This window comes from Leuciscus leuciscus (assembly GCF_965113295.1).
Source record: "Leuciscus leuciscus genome assembly, chromosome: 23".
Taxonomy (NCBI): Eukaryota; Metazoa; Chordata; class Actinopteri; order Cypriniformes; family Leuciscidae; genus Leuciscus; species Leuciscus leuciscus.
In genome coordinates, this window is record NC_138747.1 from 33,197,877 (window position 1) to 33,217,255 (window position 19,379).

The 19,379-nt window shown below is 41.0% G+C and overlaps 2 protein-coding genes across 2 annotated transcripts in view; one reads left to right on the forward strand and one right to left on the reverse strand.

Moving 5' to 3' along the window:
• Positions 1–2,343: 2,343 nt before the first annotated feature.
• Positions 2,344–19,379, forward strand: part of nuf2 (UF2 component of NDC80 kinetochore complex) — a 52,051-nt gene continuing 35,015 nt past the window's right edge. Inside the window, exons 1-5 of the mRNA XM_082155075.1 lie at positions 2,344–3,006; positions 7,326–7,529; positions 8,068–8,180; positions 10,598–10,691; positions 11,495–11,528. Coding sequence (XP_082011201.1) covers positions 2,911–3,006; positions 7,326–7,529; positions 8,068–8,180; positions 10,598–10,691; positions 11,495–11,528 — 541 coding nt within the window. The 5' untranslated portion in view covers positions 2,344–2,910. The remainder of the gene's footprint in view (positions 3,007–7,325; positions 7,530–8,067; positions 8,181–10,597; positions 10,692–11,494; positions 11,529–19,379) is intronic.
• LOC309487420 (uncharacterized protein) lies at positions 15,811–17,282 on the reverse strand. Its single transcript, XM_082155074.1, has 2 exons — positions 16,913–17,282; positions 15,811–16,587 (listed from the first exon to the last, which is right to left on the reverse strand). The coding sequence occupies exon 2, from the start codon at positions 16,471–16,473 to the stop codon at positions 16,027–16,029; it is 447 nt and encodes a 148-aa protein (XP_082011200.1). The 5' UTR covers positions 16,474–16,587; positions 16,913–17,282; the 3' UTR covers positions 15,811–16,026.

Consider the following 19,379-nt stretch of genomic DNA (forward strand, 5'->3'; position numbering starts at 1 on the left):
GAGCATCGTTCACATGCAACAAATGGAAACATTAATAAAGCAAAATAAACCTTATCAATAAAATCATTACAAAAATGCTCATTGATTTAAAGGGGTGGATGATTATGATTTGACTTTTCTAACTGTAGTTAGTGTGTAATGTTGCTGTTTGAGCATAAACAACATCTGCAAAGTTACGACGCTCAAAGTTCAAAGCAAAGGGAGATATTTGCTTTTACAGAAATAGTTTTTTAAGGACTACAACAAACGGCTGGTAGAGACTACACCACATTCCTCCCGGGTTAGTGACATCACCAACCCTAAAATGTACATAAACCCCGCCCCCGGGAACGTAATTTATAGATTATCAAGACAGAATATGCTAATCAATGACTAGAAGATAACTACACATCAGCTACATAAGTCAAGTCAAGTCATCTTCATTTATATAGCGCTTTTAACAATGTAGATTGTTTCAAAGCAGCTTTACAGAGACAAGCGTATAATTTAAGGTAACAGAGATTGTTTTGGCTTTATATCGGTTCTTTAATAAAGTTATTTTCCAGCTAAAGTTAGTTTTGATTGATTCGCTTCCGTCGCAACGATCATTTGTTATTAAATTAGGGGCCGCTAAGACGACACCATTCTCTCTACACAGACTTTAAACGCGAACCTGTGAGAAACGCTGATGGCGTTCACATGCGTATTAAAAACTGGTTCTATAGTTATGTGCGTTTGAATTTAATTTTATTTTGTCACTTCGGGGTAGGTACGTTAGTTTCCCGACGACGCTTTATCTGTAGAGTGGTAAAGGGATCCTCCATAGGGAGAGACTAGTTGGCACTTAAGCACTGCGTTGTCATCGGGTCCAGGTGAAGGTCCTTCATCAGATCTGGATACGGCCTGGATCCGGCAGGCTGCGGGAAAACCTCGGGATAAACAAAGACACTAATATTAGCGTAGACGCCATTCTTCTTATGATGTAACGAGTACATCAGGATTTATGGGGAGTGTTCCCGGTTCCAGCTGACCTAATCTATGCAGCCTAACATTGAATTATATAAGTCTATAATGTGTTATGTGTACGCTAGGTCAAAGAGATGTGTCTTTAGTCTAGCTTTGATCTGACAGAGTGTGTCTGCTTCCCGGACAATGTTAGGAAGACTGCTCCAGAGTTTTGGTGCTAAATAGGAGAAGGATCTACCGCCAGCAGTCGATTTAGATATTCTAGGTATTATCAACTGGCCGGAATTTTGAGATCGCAATAGACGTGAAGGACTATAATGCGTTAAGAGCTCGCTCAAGTACTGCGGAGCTAAACCATTTAGTGCTTTGTAAGTAATCAGCAATATTTTAACATTTATACGATGTTTAAATAAATAAATTAATTCATCCACTAACCATTCAGAAATTTCCTGTTCTTCTTGAGTCTCTCCATCATGGTCTGACTCCGGTTTGAACATAAAGGCTAAACGTTTTTGACATTTTCAGTGCATGTGTGTGTGAGGTAAAAGGACACGAGCTGTTGTAGCTCCGCCCCCTGTGCCGGGAGCAGCAGCTCATTTGTATTTAAAGGAACAGACACAAAACGGTGAGTTTTTGCTCACCCTCAAAAAGTGACAATTTTAACATGCTATATAAATTATCTGTGGAGTTGTTTTATATACCCCATAAAACAATGTTTTAAAAGTATGTTTTAAATTACCCCCACCCCCACCCCCACCCCTAAAGAAATCGTTTTTTTAAGGACGATAAGCTAATATGGAAAAGTGCTACTGTAAAAGTTGCGGCAGCATGTGAATTATGCATAACTATAATAAAAGAATAACTCGATTTCAGCCGTATTCTGAGTCTGACAAAGTCATTCGTTTTTATCCAAGGCAAGTGTTATTATCTTGGGGAAATACATCTAGGAAATCTTAAGTCCAATCCAACTCTAAATTGTAAGGAATTTAAATCTTTGATTTAATAGTAACACTTTACAATAAGGTTCATTTGTTTATATTTGATGTATTAACTAACATGAACTAACCATTAGCAACACATTTGTTACTGTATTTGTTAACAGTTAATAATAATACAACTGTTAATTGTTTGTTCATGTTATGTCACAGTCAGTGCATTAACTAATGCTAACAAATAAAGTGTTACTGATTTCATGATAGCTAATACTTTCATGCATATAATACATACATAAAATTTACATCAACAAAACTAAACATGAATTCCTCATAATTACCTTCTTTATTCTAAATCAAGGTAGAAGATACAAGTCTAAATCTGAAGTAAATAATACGTAGTACAAATAATATCACCATTTCCCTATTTTCGTTTGATGTGTTATGCATTATTTTTGTTTGTTTATTTTGATAATTCAAGTTCAATCATATAGTATATTTCAGTTTACATGTAGTGCTCAACGCAATCACAAAGTGTCTTTACAAAAACAGATATGTACAATTACCTAATGTGTTTTAAATATAAATTATACTCCAGATTTAAGTTGTTTCAAAGTATAACTTTAAAAAAAAAAAAAAAAATTATGTGTTATGCATTCTATTTGTATCAACATATTTTCATAGAATGCCAAGGAAAGAAAAGATAAAAAGAACAAAAACAAGGAACTCTTCTTTCTTTTTGTCCTTCCGATTGTCCATGTTAGTGAGGGCATCTGAGAAGAGTTTTACTGCAGCTTCGTCGCGTCGGATTCGGATGGGGGTGTCTGTCGCGTCGCGTCGCGTTCCCCCACTTGCCGGCGCGGAAGGATGTTTATTTCCTGAATCCTGACTCGAGTCTTTCGACGCCTCGCGCCTCCTCCTCTGTCGTCACTCCTCAGCGCTGATAAAGCCCGATGGAGGAACTGGAACCGGGCAGAACTCACTCGCAGAACCGCGGAGGAACCGGCCAGAACTCCCAGAACCGCGGATCGAGATGAAGGCCTTCACCGCGCTGATGAGGCCGTCGAGCGGCGTGTGTTCGCGGCGCGTCCGGCGCGTCGTGACGCCCGCGCGAGGACTGAGCAGTCAGGTAGTGTTTACATGCCTACATCATCCGATGTTTGCTCAACCGCTGGATCCATTGTGTGTGTGTGTGTGTGTGTGCGTGTGTGTGTGTGTGTGTGTGTGTGTGAATCCTCGTCTACTGTAATTTCCTCTCTTCACTGGGGTTGGAGTTATTGATCTGCAGATTCATCCTCACAGCTCAGTTTTCATCTTTTAAATCAGAGGAATTGTGATATTGATATTTTGATCACTTGTATGTTATTACACTGTAACTGCGAGGTTGGTATAGTTGATGTTGTTTTGAGCATCGGGAAGAGGCAGTTTCTGATTATACAGAACATAGGCTAATATTAACGGTCTGCTTTTATATTAGGGATTTAAGTCAGAAATAATAACTGGTATAGTTGATTGTTATTGAGGAGGACACGGTCATATTAAGGGTGATTATACATCATAAATGTCGTTAACATGCATTTTTTTTTTAAATATAACAATGTAAAAACATAAGTGCGATTAATTTAAATCTAAGTTGTAGTACATTCTAGTTAAAGACACTTCATACAAAGCGAGACTAATATTAATTATCATGTTATTAATAGTTCTTAATGGTTTGTTATTTATGCCATTATATTATGCAAAGTTGTTTTGTGATTTAAATGTTTGCATCATTGTTTTGTTTCCTTATTTCAGTTTTATTATAGTTTCATTATTTATTTATTTTTAATTTCGTTGTGCTTTTGTAATTTTATAATTATTATTTTTTAAATATATATATTTTAAATATGTCTATTTATGTTAAATCTATTTGAACTTTAACTTGTACTTATTTCCAGTTATTAATTTTAGTGCTTCAACTATTATATTATATTATACAAATTATATTTGAGCTTTATTTCAGTTAAAAATAAATGTTTGGTTACACTTTATTTTAAGGTGTCCTTGTTTCAGTTTAATAATATATTTAAGTACTGAGTAATATTCATTTAAGTCCCTCTGTAGTCAACCATTCTATCCCGTATAGGCTAACTCATCTTTGATCACCAAAATGACATATTTAAACGTTTTTAATAACAAAATGTCTTCATGCCTTAAAATATCTTGACTGTAACTCGACACCCTCGCCTCATTTAGTATGCGTGGTTCTATGAATATGCAAATTCACCCCGCCTCCACTCACTCACTCAGCTCAGAGATCCACTGGTTGACGATCACACGTTGATCTGATTGGTTACAAGGTAGTTTGTGACGTCAGAAACACCAGCGATTTCAAAGCGTGTGTTTGAGACTGTCTTTGGTTCACTGCAGTTTTAAGGAGGAAATACTCAGCAATGCTGTCGACTTATGAACTTACACATGGCTTGTCTTAAAGCATATTAAAAACACCACATACACACATAAACTACATTAAAAGCTGGATCTTCACCTCAGGGGGACTTAAACAACACTTAAGTTTAAGTTAATGATAATAACCCTGACGTAAATGGCTGTAATAAGTAGAGTAATTACTCAAACGAATATATTAGGCCTACTTAATTTGCCTGTGATTGAGGTTTTTGGATGAAAATTCAAAATTAAAGTGTTGAAATGATTATGGTTTGATCTCTACTCTGACTGATGTGGATTTGCGTATAGTTGAGATCATGTATAATACAGTTTAATGACAGCAGATGTACTCAGAAATGTTGAAATTAAGCACATTTATATTTTAATATTTAATAAATATGTGAAAATGAAAGATGTTTGCACTAGACTAGTGTTAAATCAACATAATAGCTTGAGATTCTCTGAGTTCAGTCCCTCTCTGAAGCAAACCGTTAATCAGCATAAACCAGTGAAGTTCACTTCTGCGGGACCATGTGACCTGGACCATGGGTCACATGGGTTAAGTTTCTGGAATTGAGATGTATACATCATCTGAAAGCTGATTAAATAAGCTTTCCATTGATGTATGGTTTGTTATGATAGGACAATATTTGGTCGAGATACAACTATTGAACATCTGGAATCTGAGGGAGCAAAAAAATAGAAACATTGAGAAAATCTCCTTTAAAGTTGTTCATTAATGTGTGCGATTGTGTTGCTTTCACTCACACAAATACATGTTCTATATATCTTCTTGGAACATGATCTTTACTTAAAAATCGATAATTATGCCCCATACAGTGTATTGTTGGCTCTTGCCTCACATATACCCGTGTGTCATGTGACTGCTTTAGTGGCGCAGGGTCACAGATTATCATGACTCAGCGTCTCTGATCACACAGTGAAACCAAACCTCTTCCTCACACAGACTGAAGATGTGGGAATATCTGGTGATCTGTAGGGAAGCGTCATGATTGTGCTGAGAAACATCACGTCTCTTCATGATCCGGTCTGAGAACTGCAGGAATGATGGACGTGATCGAGGATCTTCCCTGAGGGGAATGTGATGTGAAGGACTGTAATCCTCCAGTGAGCGTTACGAGTGTCCGTCGGGTCGAGTGTGACGCAGCATCAGCCTCTTCTGTGCAGAGTTAATCTCAGAGGAAACACACATCTTAGAATGAGGCGATGCTTGTGTGTGTGTGTGTGTGTGTGTGTGTGCCACTAAAACTGGATTATGTCATCTTTATTCTGTCTATATCTTTAGTTCATGTTGCCAAAGCATCAAATGAAACATTAGGTAACACTAGATCAGTCCCTAACCCTACAGTAAGCTCATGTTAACTCATGTGTGTGTGTGTAGTTCCACTGTTCCAAGGCCAGCTTAAAATATAGTGTGGCCAAACAATGATGCGGTCGGTCATATTAGTGGAATATAGATTTTGATGTCAATAGTGTAGCAGATCTCACACATGAATCACTCAGAAGACACGCAGCTTTCTATTGGTCGACATGGCAAGTTTGCGCGACTAACTGGGAAATCCTTCGTCCTGACGTGAACTTTCAGAACGCTTGAATTAGAATAAAACACTGTTGATTGAAGGTTATGAACAGGATTACACAGAGACAGCGCACACACACACACACACACACACACACACACACACACACACACACACGCAGTCAATCTCGTTTCTAATCTCTCTCTTTTCTTTCTGCGTGTTCTCGCCCGCTATGCATTATGGGTAGACTTTTCTGAAAGCTGAACAACCTTGTAAATGACAAAACTGTTTCTGTTATCATTAAAGATAGTGAATTAAACATTTCTATTCTAATTAATTCACAACAAGACAGATCACAATTCTGAACAGACAACTAAACTAATAACATGCAGTTTACTAAAGGTTCTGACAAAATGTTAATTGAATTAATTCTTGTTTCATTACTGGATGAATCAGTGTTTTTGAATGAATCCCTTGAATGAATGATTCAATGACTCACTCATAGAGACTTCACTTGTTTCATTACTGGATGAATCAGTGTTTTTGAACAAATCTCTTGAATGAATGATTCAATGACTCACTCAGAAAGACTTCACTTGTTTCATTACTGGATGAATCACCATTTTTGAACACATTTCTTGAATGAATGATTCAATGACAAATACATTTTAGTCACTTGTCTAAGGTGCATTTGAAGGCATTATAAGATATTATTTAAATTGGGCTGAAACGGTGCACAAAACACAATTCGTTACTCACCTCGATTTTCAGGTACAGTGGTGCGATTTTGAAACATTCCGGAGATTCGTTCAAAAACACTGATTCATCCAGTAATGAAACAAGTGAAGTCTTTATGAGTGAGTCATTGAATCATTCATTCAAGAGATTTGTTCAAAAACACTGATTCATCCAGTAATGAAACAAGTGAAGTCTCTATGAGTGAGTCATTGAATAATTCATTCAAGAGATTTGTTCAAAAACACTGATTCATCCAGTAATGAAACAAGTGAAGTCTCTATGAGTGAGTCATTGAATAATTCATTCAAGAGATTTGTTCAAAAACACTGATTCATCCAGTAATGAAACAAGTGAAGTCTTTCTGAGTGAGTCATTGAATCTTTATTCAAGAGATTCGTTCAAAAACAGATTCATCCAGTAATGAAACAGGTGAAGTCTTTCTGAGTGATTCATTGAATCATTCATTCAAGAGATTTGTTCAAAAACGCTGATTCATCCAGTAGTACTAGTGAAACAAGTGAAGTCTTTCTGAGTGAGTCATTGAATCATTCATTCAAGAGATTTGTTCAAAAACGCTGATTCATCCAGTAATGAAACAAGTGAAGTCTTTCTGAGTGAGTCATTGAATCATTCATTTAAGAGATTCATTCAAAAACGCTGATTCATCCAGTAATGTGTGCTTTTCTTTAGGTCTGTTTTTGATGTTTATTCTCTATTGTGGATCTCTGCTTCTCTCTAACAGTTGGAGCCAGGCTTCGGGTTGCTGTTTGACATTGATGGAGTCCTCGTGCGAGGGAAGACGCCCATCCCGGCGGCCAAGAGAGCCTTCCAGAAGCTTGTGGACGCTAAGGGACAGTTCCTGGTTCCCGTCGTCTTCGTCACGAATGCTGGAAACTGCTTACGACAGAAGAAGGCAGATCAGCTGTCACACATACTGGGTGTTCCCGTGAGTTCTGTTCTCTCACAGTCTCCAGGAGATTTCTGCTGACTCCTGAAATGCTCTCTGTATCACATTCATTCAGCATTGAAGAGATCAAATCATGAGAAATCTAAATTAACTTCAGCTTTCGACATACGAGAGCTTCATGCGCTGGGAGAATGTACTGCACACTTCTTTCCTCGGCTCTAAAGACATTCACATGGAAGTTTATTTTTATAACTGTGCTTTTCAACCGTTCTGTGGAAGCTTGTTTCCACCACAGAATAAAAACGTCTTAAACGTCTCAGGGTTTAAGTGAAGTGTGAGTGTGAACACACCCTCAGGGTTTTGTTACGGTGATCCTAAAGCTAAATACACTAGTCAACACTTGAAGTCATCAGAGTTGTCCTAAGACAAGAACGGGTGTTGTTCAGAATTCATGTGTGACTTTGATGAACGGTTTTGATCCACTTCAGATGTTGACTAGTGTACATGTTTTGTTGCATGATGTGTTTATGTGTGGATTATAACGGATGATATGGATGATAATCTGTTTGATTTATAGATTTCTCAGGACCAAGTCATGATGTCTCACAGTCCTCTGCGAATGTTCAAGAAGTTTCACGACAAGCATGTGCTGGTGTCTGGACAAGGCCCTGTGCTGGACATCGCCAAGAAGTATCCTTCAGTGTGTGTGTGTGTGTTATCCTCCTGTTCCTTCAGTGTGTGTGTGTGTGTTATCCTCCTGTTCCTTCAGTGTGTGTGTGTGTTATCCTCCTGTTCCTTCAGTGTGTGTGTGTGTGTGTGTGTTATCCTCCTGTTCCTTCCTTCAGTGTGTGTGTGTGTGTGTTATCCTCCTGTTCCTTCCTTCAATGTGTGTGTGTGTGTGTGTGTGTTACCCTCCTCGCAAAAATATCCTCCTATCCCTCCTACAGAATTAGTCAATTACAGGCCGATCTTGAATCTACCCTTTCTGTCAAAGATACTAGAAAAAGCGGTATCCTCACAACTGTGTTCCTTTTTAGAAAGAAATTATATCTGTGAGGATTTTCAGTCAGGATTTAGACCGTACCATAGTACTGAGACTGCTCTCATTAGAGTCACACATGATTTGCTCTTATCATCCGATCGTGGTTGTATCTCTCTATTAGTGTTACTCGATCTTAGTGCTGCATTTGACACTATTGACCACAACATTCTTTTAAATAGACTCGAAAATTATGTTGGCATTAGTGGAATTGCATTAGCATGGTTTAAATCATACTTATCTGACCGTTATCAGTTTGTAGCAGTAAATGAAGAGATGTCTTATCGATCACAAGTTCAGTATGGCGTACCACAAGGCTCAGTACTAGGACCGCTGCTGTTCACTCTGTACATGCTACCATTAGGAGATATCATTAGGAAGCATGGCATTAGTTTTCACTGTTATGCTGATGATACTCAGCTCTATATTTCTTCACGCCCTGACGAAACTTACCAACTCACAAAATTAACGGAATGCATAGCTGATATAAAAAACTGGATGACTCGTAATTTCCTACTACTAAATTCGGAAAAAACAGAGATTCTAATTATTGAAAAAAACCTTCCTCATGTAATAACCTAGAATACTGTCTAACACTTGATGGCTGCTCTGTTAAGTCTTAGTCGTCGGTGAGGAACCTGGGTGTGCTCTTTGATACCAATCTTTCATTTGAAAGTCACGTGTCTAGTATCTGTAAAACCGCATTCTTCCATCTTAAAAATATATCTAAATTACGTCATATGCTCTCAATGACAAATGCGGAACAGTTAGATCCTGCGTTCATGACATCAAGGCTAGATTATTGTAATGCTCTACTGGGTGGTTGCCCTGTACGCTTAATAAACAAACTACAGCTGGTCGCAGCAGCTCGCAGCAGTTTCTGGTACCATTGACTTCCATAGTATATATTTTTTCCTACTATCGAAGTCAATGGCAACAGAAACTGTCTGGTTACTGACATTCTTCTAAATCTTCCTTTCTGTTCAGCAGAAGAAAGAAATTCATACAGGTTTGAAACAACATGAGGGTGAGTATATGATGACAGAATTTTCATTTTAAAGTGGAGTATCCCTTTAATGCTCATGTGAACGCCATCAGCGTTTCTCACAGGTTCGCGTTTAAAGTCTGTGTAGAGAGAATGGTGTCGTCTTAGCGGCCCCTAATTTAATAACAAATGATCGTTGCGACGGAAGCGAATCAATCAAAACTAACTTTAGCTGGAAAATAACTTTATTAAAGAACCGCTATAAAGCCAAAACAATCTCTGTTACCTTAAATTATACGCTTGTCTCTGTAAAGCTGCTTTGAAACAATCTACATTGTTAAAAGCGCTATATAAATGAAGATGACTTGACTTGACTCCTGTTCCTTCCTTCAGTGTGTGTGTGTTATCCTCCTGTTCCTCCTGTTCCTTCCTTCAGTGTGTGTGTGTTATCCTCCTGTTCCTTCAGTGTGTGTGTGTTATCCTCCTGTTCCTTCAGTGTGTGTGTGTTATCCTCCTGTTCCTTCAGTGTGTGTGTTATCCTCCTGTTCCTTCAGTGTGTGTGTGTTATCCTCCTGTTCCTTCAGTGTGTGTGTTATCCTCCTGTTCCTCCTGTTCCTTCAGTGTGTGTGTGTTATCCTCCTGTTCCTCCTGTTCCTTCAGTGTGTGTGTGTTATCCCTCCTGTTCCTCCTGTTCCTTCAGTGTGTGTGTTATCCTCCTGTTCCTCCTGTTCCTTCAGTGTGTGTGTGTGTTATCCTCCTGTTCCTTCAGTGTGTGTGTTATCCTCCTGTTCCTCCTGTTCCTTCCTTCAGTGTGTGTGTGTTATCCTCCTGTTCCTCCTGTTCCTTCAGTGTGTGTGTGTTATACTCCTCATCTCCATACGGCCTCGTGTGATCATTGACCTGCAGATTTTAACTGAATGCATGCAGATGTGTCTTTTATTCCTCCTCGATGATGTGATAATATTTACAAGCTTAATCTGAGGAATGGGATTGTCATAATCCCTCAAATCTCTTGTTGTTTGCGGATAGAAAAGGCTTTTGGTCATAAAAGCAGTGATAATGACTTCTTAACCTGTGGATCAGCGTGGGCTTCACTAACGTCGTCAGTGTCGACATGTTGCGCGAGTCTTTCCCTCTGCTGGACATGGTGGATCACAACCGGCGACCCAAACTCCCCGTGAGCCCAGATCACACACACACCACTCACTATACACACACACACACACACACTGCACACACACCACTCAATACACACACACACACACACAACACACACACACACACACACACACACACACACACACACACACACACACACACACCACTCACTATACACACACACACACACACACTGCACACACACCACTCAATACACACACACACACACGCACACACACACACACACACACACACACACACACACACACACACACACACACACACACACACACACACACACACACACACACACACACACACACACACACACACACACACACACACACACACACACCACTCACTACACACACCACTCACACACGTCTGAGAAACATTTACTGCCATTTTAATTCTCTACTAATGAAACGCTGCATCATGAAATCTGAATCTGTCACAATTTTATTCAGTTTGATGCAATTCATAATTGAAAAAATGCTCAAGACTTTTTTTTTTTTTGAAGAAATGAATACTTTTATTTACTTAAAATACTTTTAGGATGCATTCGATTGATCAAAATTTTTTTTTTTTTACAAAAATTCAAGAATAAATTACATTTGACTCTATATTCACACAGACAAAGCTGTTTTTACTGGAGTTTTGATCAAACATGTTGTTTATGCTCAAACAGAAACAGTACACACTAACTAAAGTTAGAAAAGAGAAATCATACTCAACCCCCCCTTGAAGGATTTCAGATGGTTTGCACTTTTATAGTCTGGTGTTTTTATGATGTGTCTAACTGATGATGTGCTGTTGTTTCAGTCTTCTCCTCTGGTGACCCTGCCCAGGGTCGAAGGTGAGATGTTCCTGCTCAACCATACACACGTTCAAACACACACACATGTTCAACTCAACCATACACACTAAGGGTGTCACGATTTCGATTTTAAATCAAAATCGATCGAAATTAATGCTCAATCTCGATTATCGAATCAAAAAATGGAATCGTCGATGCTGCCACGCCCCATATGTCACGTTAGCTCGGCTTGCCTGTAATAGGTAAAACTCCTTTTCTCGAGAATATTGAAGCCTTTATTTTAAAACGCATTGCAGCTGCACAGCGAGAGCATCATATCTCGTCTGAGCGAGCTGATTGGCTGTGCTGCGGCAACTGAGCGCTTGGCGCCCTGCCAACCTCGAGCGCGCCAATTTGGACGCGGCTGAAGTGTATAAATTCAGAGAAAACTCGCCAAAGGACTTTAGGTTTAAATCGACTGAAGCGAAGTACCTGATATGAGCGAAATAGCACGGCAAGGCAACGCAGAACTCGTTCCCTTATCTCTAACGGAACCGAGGTTACACAAGTAACCAAGTAGCCTACGTTCCCTTACGAGAACGTTCTCTCGTACTGCGTTGCAAACGCTGTGGGAACCCAATTTAAAACGCTGTGCTATTCGCCTGTGACTGCTCTGAGGAGTCCAGGGAGCCCCAGGACTATAATAGGTAATAGGTTATATTGTTTAAGTTTCCAATTGACTGAATATATAAGTTATTGTTACATTATGTTGTTAATAAACTTTTTAAATTTGACAATGTAGTGTGTGGTACATTGCGAACAAAGGTCAGATATTATTATATTGCATAAGTCTAAAAATGGCATAGCTTGTGCTTTAAAAAATTTTTTTTATCGAGAATCGAATCGAACCGTGACTTTAGAATCGAAAATGTAATCGAATCGAGGATTTGGAGAATCGTGACACCCTTAATACACACACACTCAACTCAAACACATTAATCGTCAGGTTAAAGGATCGCTCTGTTTTATTCGCTCCTTCATATGTTTCTGGGTCAGTCATTCTTCACTGAGCTGCACATGACAGTAGAAATGTTCACATGTATTTAACTGGAACTTATATTATAAAAGAAAAACAAAGCAATGATGCAATATAATAAAATGAATAACAGTGTTGGCTTGTGTGTGTGTGTGTGTGTGTGTGTGTGTGTGTGTGTGTGTGTGTGTGTGTGTGTGTGTGTGTGTGTGTGTGTGTGTGTGTGTTGTGTGTAGCTGTGGTTCTGTTCGGCGAGCCGATCCGGTGGGAAACGAACTTACAGCTGATCGTCGACGTTCTTCTGACGAGTGGGAATCTGAGCGGTTCATACGAGACCCGGCACACACACACACACCTGCCACTGCTGGCCTGCAACATGGACCTGATGTGGATGGCGGAGGCGCACTCGCCCAGGTACACACACACACGCGCACACACACACACACACACACACACACACACACACACACACACACACACACACACACACACACACACACACACACACACACACACACACACACACACACACACACACACACACACACACACACACACACACACTCACTCACTCACTCACTCACTCACTCACTCTCTCACACACACTCACTCACACACACCTGCCAGTTTAACACTACTAACTCAACCAGGCCCCGCCCCTTTATTCTGCGTATGAATTATTCAAAATCAAATAATTTTTCAAAACACTAACATATGTTCTCGTCCAACAGGAAGATTTAGTCAATCATTGCACAATGTCATAAAAACACTAACATCAGATGGAATTACAGAAACTGCATTATTTTATGTGTCAGGTATGCCCTTATACCACAGACAGTATATTGTACTGATCACAGATTGTGTTTTGCACTGCAGTTTCTTCTGAAGCCTCTCTACAGTTTTGTTTTGTTGGGTTTAGGTGTTTTGCTGCAGAAATTCAATAAAAAAAGACCCATCTCAGATGCTTTATAGATGTACGGTTAATGAAAAAATGAAGACAGAGACAGAATTGCTGCAATAAAGACATTATTTGCAAAAGGACATTACTGCAAGATAACATAAATATGCAATATAGCTGCCATTTATTATGTGAAAATACAAAATATACGAACAGAAAAAGCACCAAAAAAAAAAAAGAAAAAAAAAAAGAGTAATCTTCTAATCTGCCCGGTCTTCTGCATTTGGCCACATGTTCTCATCCACATCACACCTGATATCTTCTTTGGCAAGGCATCATGGGAAGAATCTTTTGGCATGCCTTATCCACCCCTGGCAGTGTTCAGCTGTGATGTCTTGGCATGCAGCATCCATTGCATCCAGGAGGGACATTTGGTCCTGTGGATGATGGTCAAAAACCTTCCATCTCCAGGATGAGAAAAACTCTTCAATGGGGTTGAGGAAAGGAGAGTAAGGAGCAAGGAAAAGGGACATCATCCTAGGATGGGCGTCAGACCATGCTGTGACTGCACGGGAATGGTGGAATGCCACATTGTCCCATGTGATCACGTATTTTGGCAAGTGGTCTCTCACCTGTCCCCTTTCTACCTCTGGCACAAGTCTTACGTGCAGGTCTTCTAAAAACAGGAGAAGGCGGTTGGTGTTGTAGGGGCCAATCTCACATTTATGCAGGAGTGCACCATCGTTGGAGATTGCGGCGCACATGGTGATGTTGGCTCCTCTCTGGCCCGGCACAGTAACTGTGGCCCTTTTGCCAATTATGTTTCTTCCACGCCGACGCCTTTTCGCTAAGTTAAAGCCAGCCTCATCAACGTAGATCATTACATGTGGGACTTGATTGGCCTCCAACTCCATTACTCTCTGAAAGTAATCAGACACAGTGTATGTAAATGCTTTGCTGTATATCTACTGTATGTCCTAATGTACTCCAAGTTTATAGAGTAGTTTACTGCAAAACACACAATGTATAGTACAGTAATGACTGTATTGCGTAACCTTACCTGGACGTTTTGGTGATGGAGTTCTTTGATGCGCTCACCGTTTCTTTCAAAAGGAACTTTGTATAATTGTTCGTGGACTCTGTGTTGTGCTGATTGCTGCAATGTTCCTAAAGACAAGGTTGTCCTCTACAACTCTGGACTGAATGTCCTTCAGTTTAATTTCATTGTCAGCAATCACCATGTTGACAATAGCAAGTTCCTGTTCTTTATTCAGGAGCTTTCCTCTGCCCCCTGAGGGAGGTAGACGTTGAATCCTTAGAGGGACAAAATACAGTTACATGTTAGAGACCGGAGGCACGCAGTCACTGTAATACATGGTAAAATTAAGCAATATCCTACCTGTTGGTTTCTCTAAAAATCCAAACAATTGATGCCACCGTGTCCCGGCTGAGATTTGGCTGTACTCGTTCACCAGCCTCTCTGTATGATAGCCCGTGGTTTATGACATGAGCCGCTTTCCGACCAAGTAGTTACAGGAACTTAGTTCTAGGAACTGTCCACTTCCAAACAGTTCTAAGAACTACTCTTCCCCAAACTCGGTTTTGCTGTTTGCGTTCGCACTGGCCAAGTGGCCATAGGAACTGGTAGGAGGGGTAAGGGAGTGACGCAAGCACGGCGACTTTTATTTTGACGGCGCGACGGACCTTTATTTTGGCGGCGCTGAGAACGCCAGAGCAAACAATGCTCGCATTCTCTGTGTTTATTAGTTAGCGATCTGTCTAACAGTACTGTTTAATATGTTATTAGATAGAACTGTTATAGAAAGTTGACAGTATATGAAAAAAAGGTTATTACTAGCCTATGCTGTGTGTTTGATGTCCAGTGTTGCTAGCTGGGCAGATAAACATAATCATGTTTGGCTTGGTCCCCTCAAAGTTGCGTTGGATTTTCTCTTCAGCATAAAGGTTTAGAGACCCATCTATCACTGTTTTACATGTTTGTATAGTTAGTTTATGGAGTAAATATATAGGCTATAATCTGTGTGTTTACATTCCAGCTGTTTTAAAAATGGCGGGTGCTGGTGTTCCGCGTGCGTTCGGTCAATCAGCGTACACTAACGTCACGGGTAGTTCCTATAGCGCTGGTTTAGACCCTACTCTGAAGTAGGACCTAAATTAGTTCCTCCAAATGGAGTTCCTAGAACTAAAATCGTTCCTAGTTCCTGCGGTGCGAACACGCCGACATCCGGGTACTTTAGCCAATAGTTCTAGGAACTGTGAAAAGGTTCCTCCGGTCGGCAAGCGGCTATGGTCTATTATAGTAGCTCTTATTTCATTAGTTACCCTAGCTCTGGCCCTTCTTTGAGCGCCACCACGCATTCTAACTCCTCTCCCTTGCCCTTGTCCCACTCCTCTCCCTTGCCCTTGTCCTTGTCCCACTCCTCTCCCTTGCCCTTGTCCTTGTCCTACTCCTCTCCCTTGTCCTTGTCCTACTCATCGCCCTTGCCTTTGTCCTTGTCCCACTCCTCGCCCTTGCCCTTGTCCCACTCCTCTCCCTTGCCCTTGTCCCACTCCTCTCCCTTGCCCTTGTCCCAGTCCCACTCCTCTCCCTTGCCCTTGTCCCAGTCTCACTCCTCTCCCTTGCCCTTGTCCCACTCCTCTCCCTTGCCCTTGTCCCACTCCTCTCCCTTGCCCTTGTCCCACTCCTCTCCCTTGCCCTTGTCCCACTCCTCGCCCTTGCCCTTGTCCCACTTCTTACCCTTGTCCCACTCCTCGCCCTTGCCCTTGTCCCACTCCTCTCCCTTGCCCTTGTCCCACTCCTCTCCCTTGCCCTTGTCCCACTCCTCTCCCTTGCCCTTGTCCCAGTCCCACTCCCACTCCTCTCCCTTGCCCTTGTCCCACTCCTCTCCCTTGCCCCACTCCTCTCCCTTGCCCCTGTCCCACTCCTCTCCCTTGCCCCTGTCCCACTCCTCTCCCTTGCCCCACTCCTCGCCCTTGCCCCACTCCTCGCCCTTGCCCCACTCCTCGCCCTTGCCCCACTCCTCGCCCTTGCCCCACTCCTCTCCCTTGCCCATGTCCTTGTCCCACTCCTCTCCCTTGCCCTTGTCCCACTCCTCTCCCTTGCCCTTGTCCCACTCCTCTCCCTTGCCCTTGTCCTTGTCCCACTCCTCTCCCTTGCCCCTGTCCTACTCCTCTCCCTTGCCCTTGTCCCACACCTCGCCCTTGCCCTTGTCCCACTCCTCTCCCTTGTCCTTGTCCCACTCCTCTCCCTTGCCCTTGTCCCACTCCTCTCCCTTGCCCCTGTCCTACTCCTCTCCCTTGCCCTTGTCCCACTCCTCGCCCTTGCCCTTGTCCCACTCCTCTCCCTTGTCCTGGTACACGTCTTCCTCTACCTAGTGCAGACATTTTTCTTTCTCTCTTTTGTTGCTCTATATTGTTCCCTTTCCACAAGAGATCAGCCCAAAAGGTCCTCTTTTATACCATATGGTCATGCGATTGAAAGAACCTCAACACCTGAGTGTGTTTCCTAGATGGGAATCAGCTGTGATTTATATATTTGCATAATTCAATCAGCTGTTTCTCAGTAACAATAGAACAATAGAGTAACAATATTTGTGTTTCAATTCACAATATAAACAGCTGTTTACCTTGACTTTAGCTTTAGTTTTTTTTTTCAAACTGTAAATGAGGAATATTGTGAAGTGTTCGTTCCCGGAAGAAACTTTTCAGGAGTTCAGAAACACTGACACTGATATAGAGGATAACTGGAGCTTTTTCATGATCACACAGCAACATTACACACTAAACACAGATGGAAACAGCAGAATATGTGCTCTTAAACAGCAGTGAGTGCGTGAGTCTGGCCATTAATAAACGAGATTCCCGTCCACAGGTTCGGTCACGGCACGTTCATGGTGTGTCTGGAGAGCATCTATAAGAAGATCACGGGTCAGGATCTGAAGTACGAGGCCCTGATGGGGAAGCCCAGTGAACTGACCTATCACTACGCAGAATTTCTCATCAGAGAGCAGGCGTCCGAGCGAGGCTGGAGGCAGCCAATCACATCGCTGTATGCAATCGGGTGAGTGACACACACACTCCAGTTACATTCAAGCTGTTTTTAAGGAATGAAAAATTTTTTGAAGGAAATTTTTTTTAAATATGTCGTACAGGGAACTTTGACTTCTAACTTAAACTCTCATAAATCTTGAATGCTTTGCAGACTTTAGTTTGTTCTCTATTTAAAGAAGACTCTTGGGAGATTATTGCTGAAGTGAAACAAGTTGTGTTCTAATTGTGAGTCTGATATCTGATAAAATGAGTGTTCAGTGAGATGTTGTTCGGCTGCAGTTCCAAACGCTTCCACTAGAGCACCAAGTTGAGAGGTTGATGTTTATATAATAAAATAATCAGTTAAAATGCTAAACAAAAGTTAAATAAAAAATCGTTCTCTCTAGACCCACTTTGTTGGATCATTTAGAATTTAGGCAGTGTTTTAAAATTTACTCTTCAACTTATAGAAAATAAGTTGTAACCACTCAAAGAGTGGCTCAAATAAATAAAACCATGTGACAATATTTCTATAAGAGGTTTTGGGCCTTCATATTCACATAGAGCCGACAGAAGTTTCCAGGAGCCGTGTTTAAGAGGCCTATATATGCTATGAGACATATAATATATACGTGTATTCAAGCATAATAAACATCTTGATGGGTTTTCTGAACCACGACATTAAACCCCAGATCTGCGAGCATACAGGAGCTGTGGTTGCTCAGTCCGTACCCGCTTCAGGACGCAGCAAAAATAGGGACACACGAGAAAGACTAAATAGAATGCAAAATTAATTAACAAAATAGAACTATACAGAAAATATGTACAAGGTGACAGTGAACAAATTAATTCGTGCACACTTTCGCAGTCGTTGTAATATTCAGCTCCTGTGAACAACTGTACACAACAATATGCGGATTACACAACAATAATATTTGGATGTAATATTCAGGTCAAGGTAAAGGAGTATACTCAGCTGATGTGTAATAGGTGATGTGTAATATTCAGGTGATGTGTAATAGGTGATGTGTAATAGGTGATGTGTAATATTCAGGTGATGTGTAATAGGTGATGTGTAAAAGGTGATGTGTAATATTCAGGTGATGTGTAATAGGTGATGTGTAATATTCAGGTGATGTGTAATAGGTGATGTGTAATATTCAGGTGATGTGTAATAGGTGATGTGTAATATTCAGGTGATGTGTAATAGGTGATGTGTAATGCTCAGGTGATGTGTAATGGGTGATGTGTAATGCTCAGGTGATGTGTAATGGGTGATGTGTAATATCCAGTACAGTAAACTCCACCCGCTGGAACAGATTCTTACAGTAACTCAGTATTACACCACATCACCTGTTCAGTTTTGTGGCCCATCCCTTATTTTAGAAATCTGTTTTTCTGTATATTGATTTATTGTGTATTGTTAAGATGAATACAACTGTCTTAACCGAAGTTTCCTATGATTTGGCGATGGGGTGTGTGATGTAGAGATGATCTGAAACCGCCCCCATAAATGAGATCTAATGTTGTTAGTGTGGAGAATTGTCACGTGAATAAATGCATAGATCCGGCGGTTCTGGTGTGTACCGATTATGTTTATCAGTGGTTGTATATCAGGCAGGGACACGTTTGTGTGCGTTTTGAGATTTCATCGGAACGAATAGAGAGTCTCCGCAACGGATTGAAGCGCGCGTCCGAGTGAAGACTGTGCGCGAGCCACAAGAGAACACCGCGTCCGTGCCACTGATCGCCGCGGCAACGCGCACTTTCATCACTTTATTTCAAAAACAACACATTTCAACGCTAGATCGCCTCATATTTAACTAACAAACTACATGAATGCTCTGCTAGTCACAGCCCGCCGATATGCCCGATCCCACTCGGACTAGTGGAGGAAAAGGCTGAGAACCGCTGCTCTATTCAAGCTTTA

Bases quoted from the DNA above. Each gene is read 5' to 3' on its own strand.
- LOC309487420 (XM_082155074.1), bottom strand. From the start codon at position 16,473: ATGGGCAAGGGAGAGGAGTGGGGCAAGGGCGAGGAGTGGGGCAAGGGC.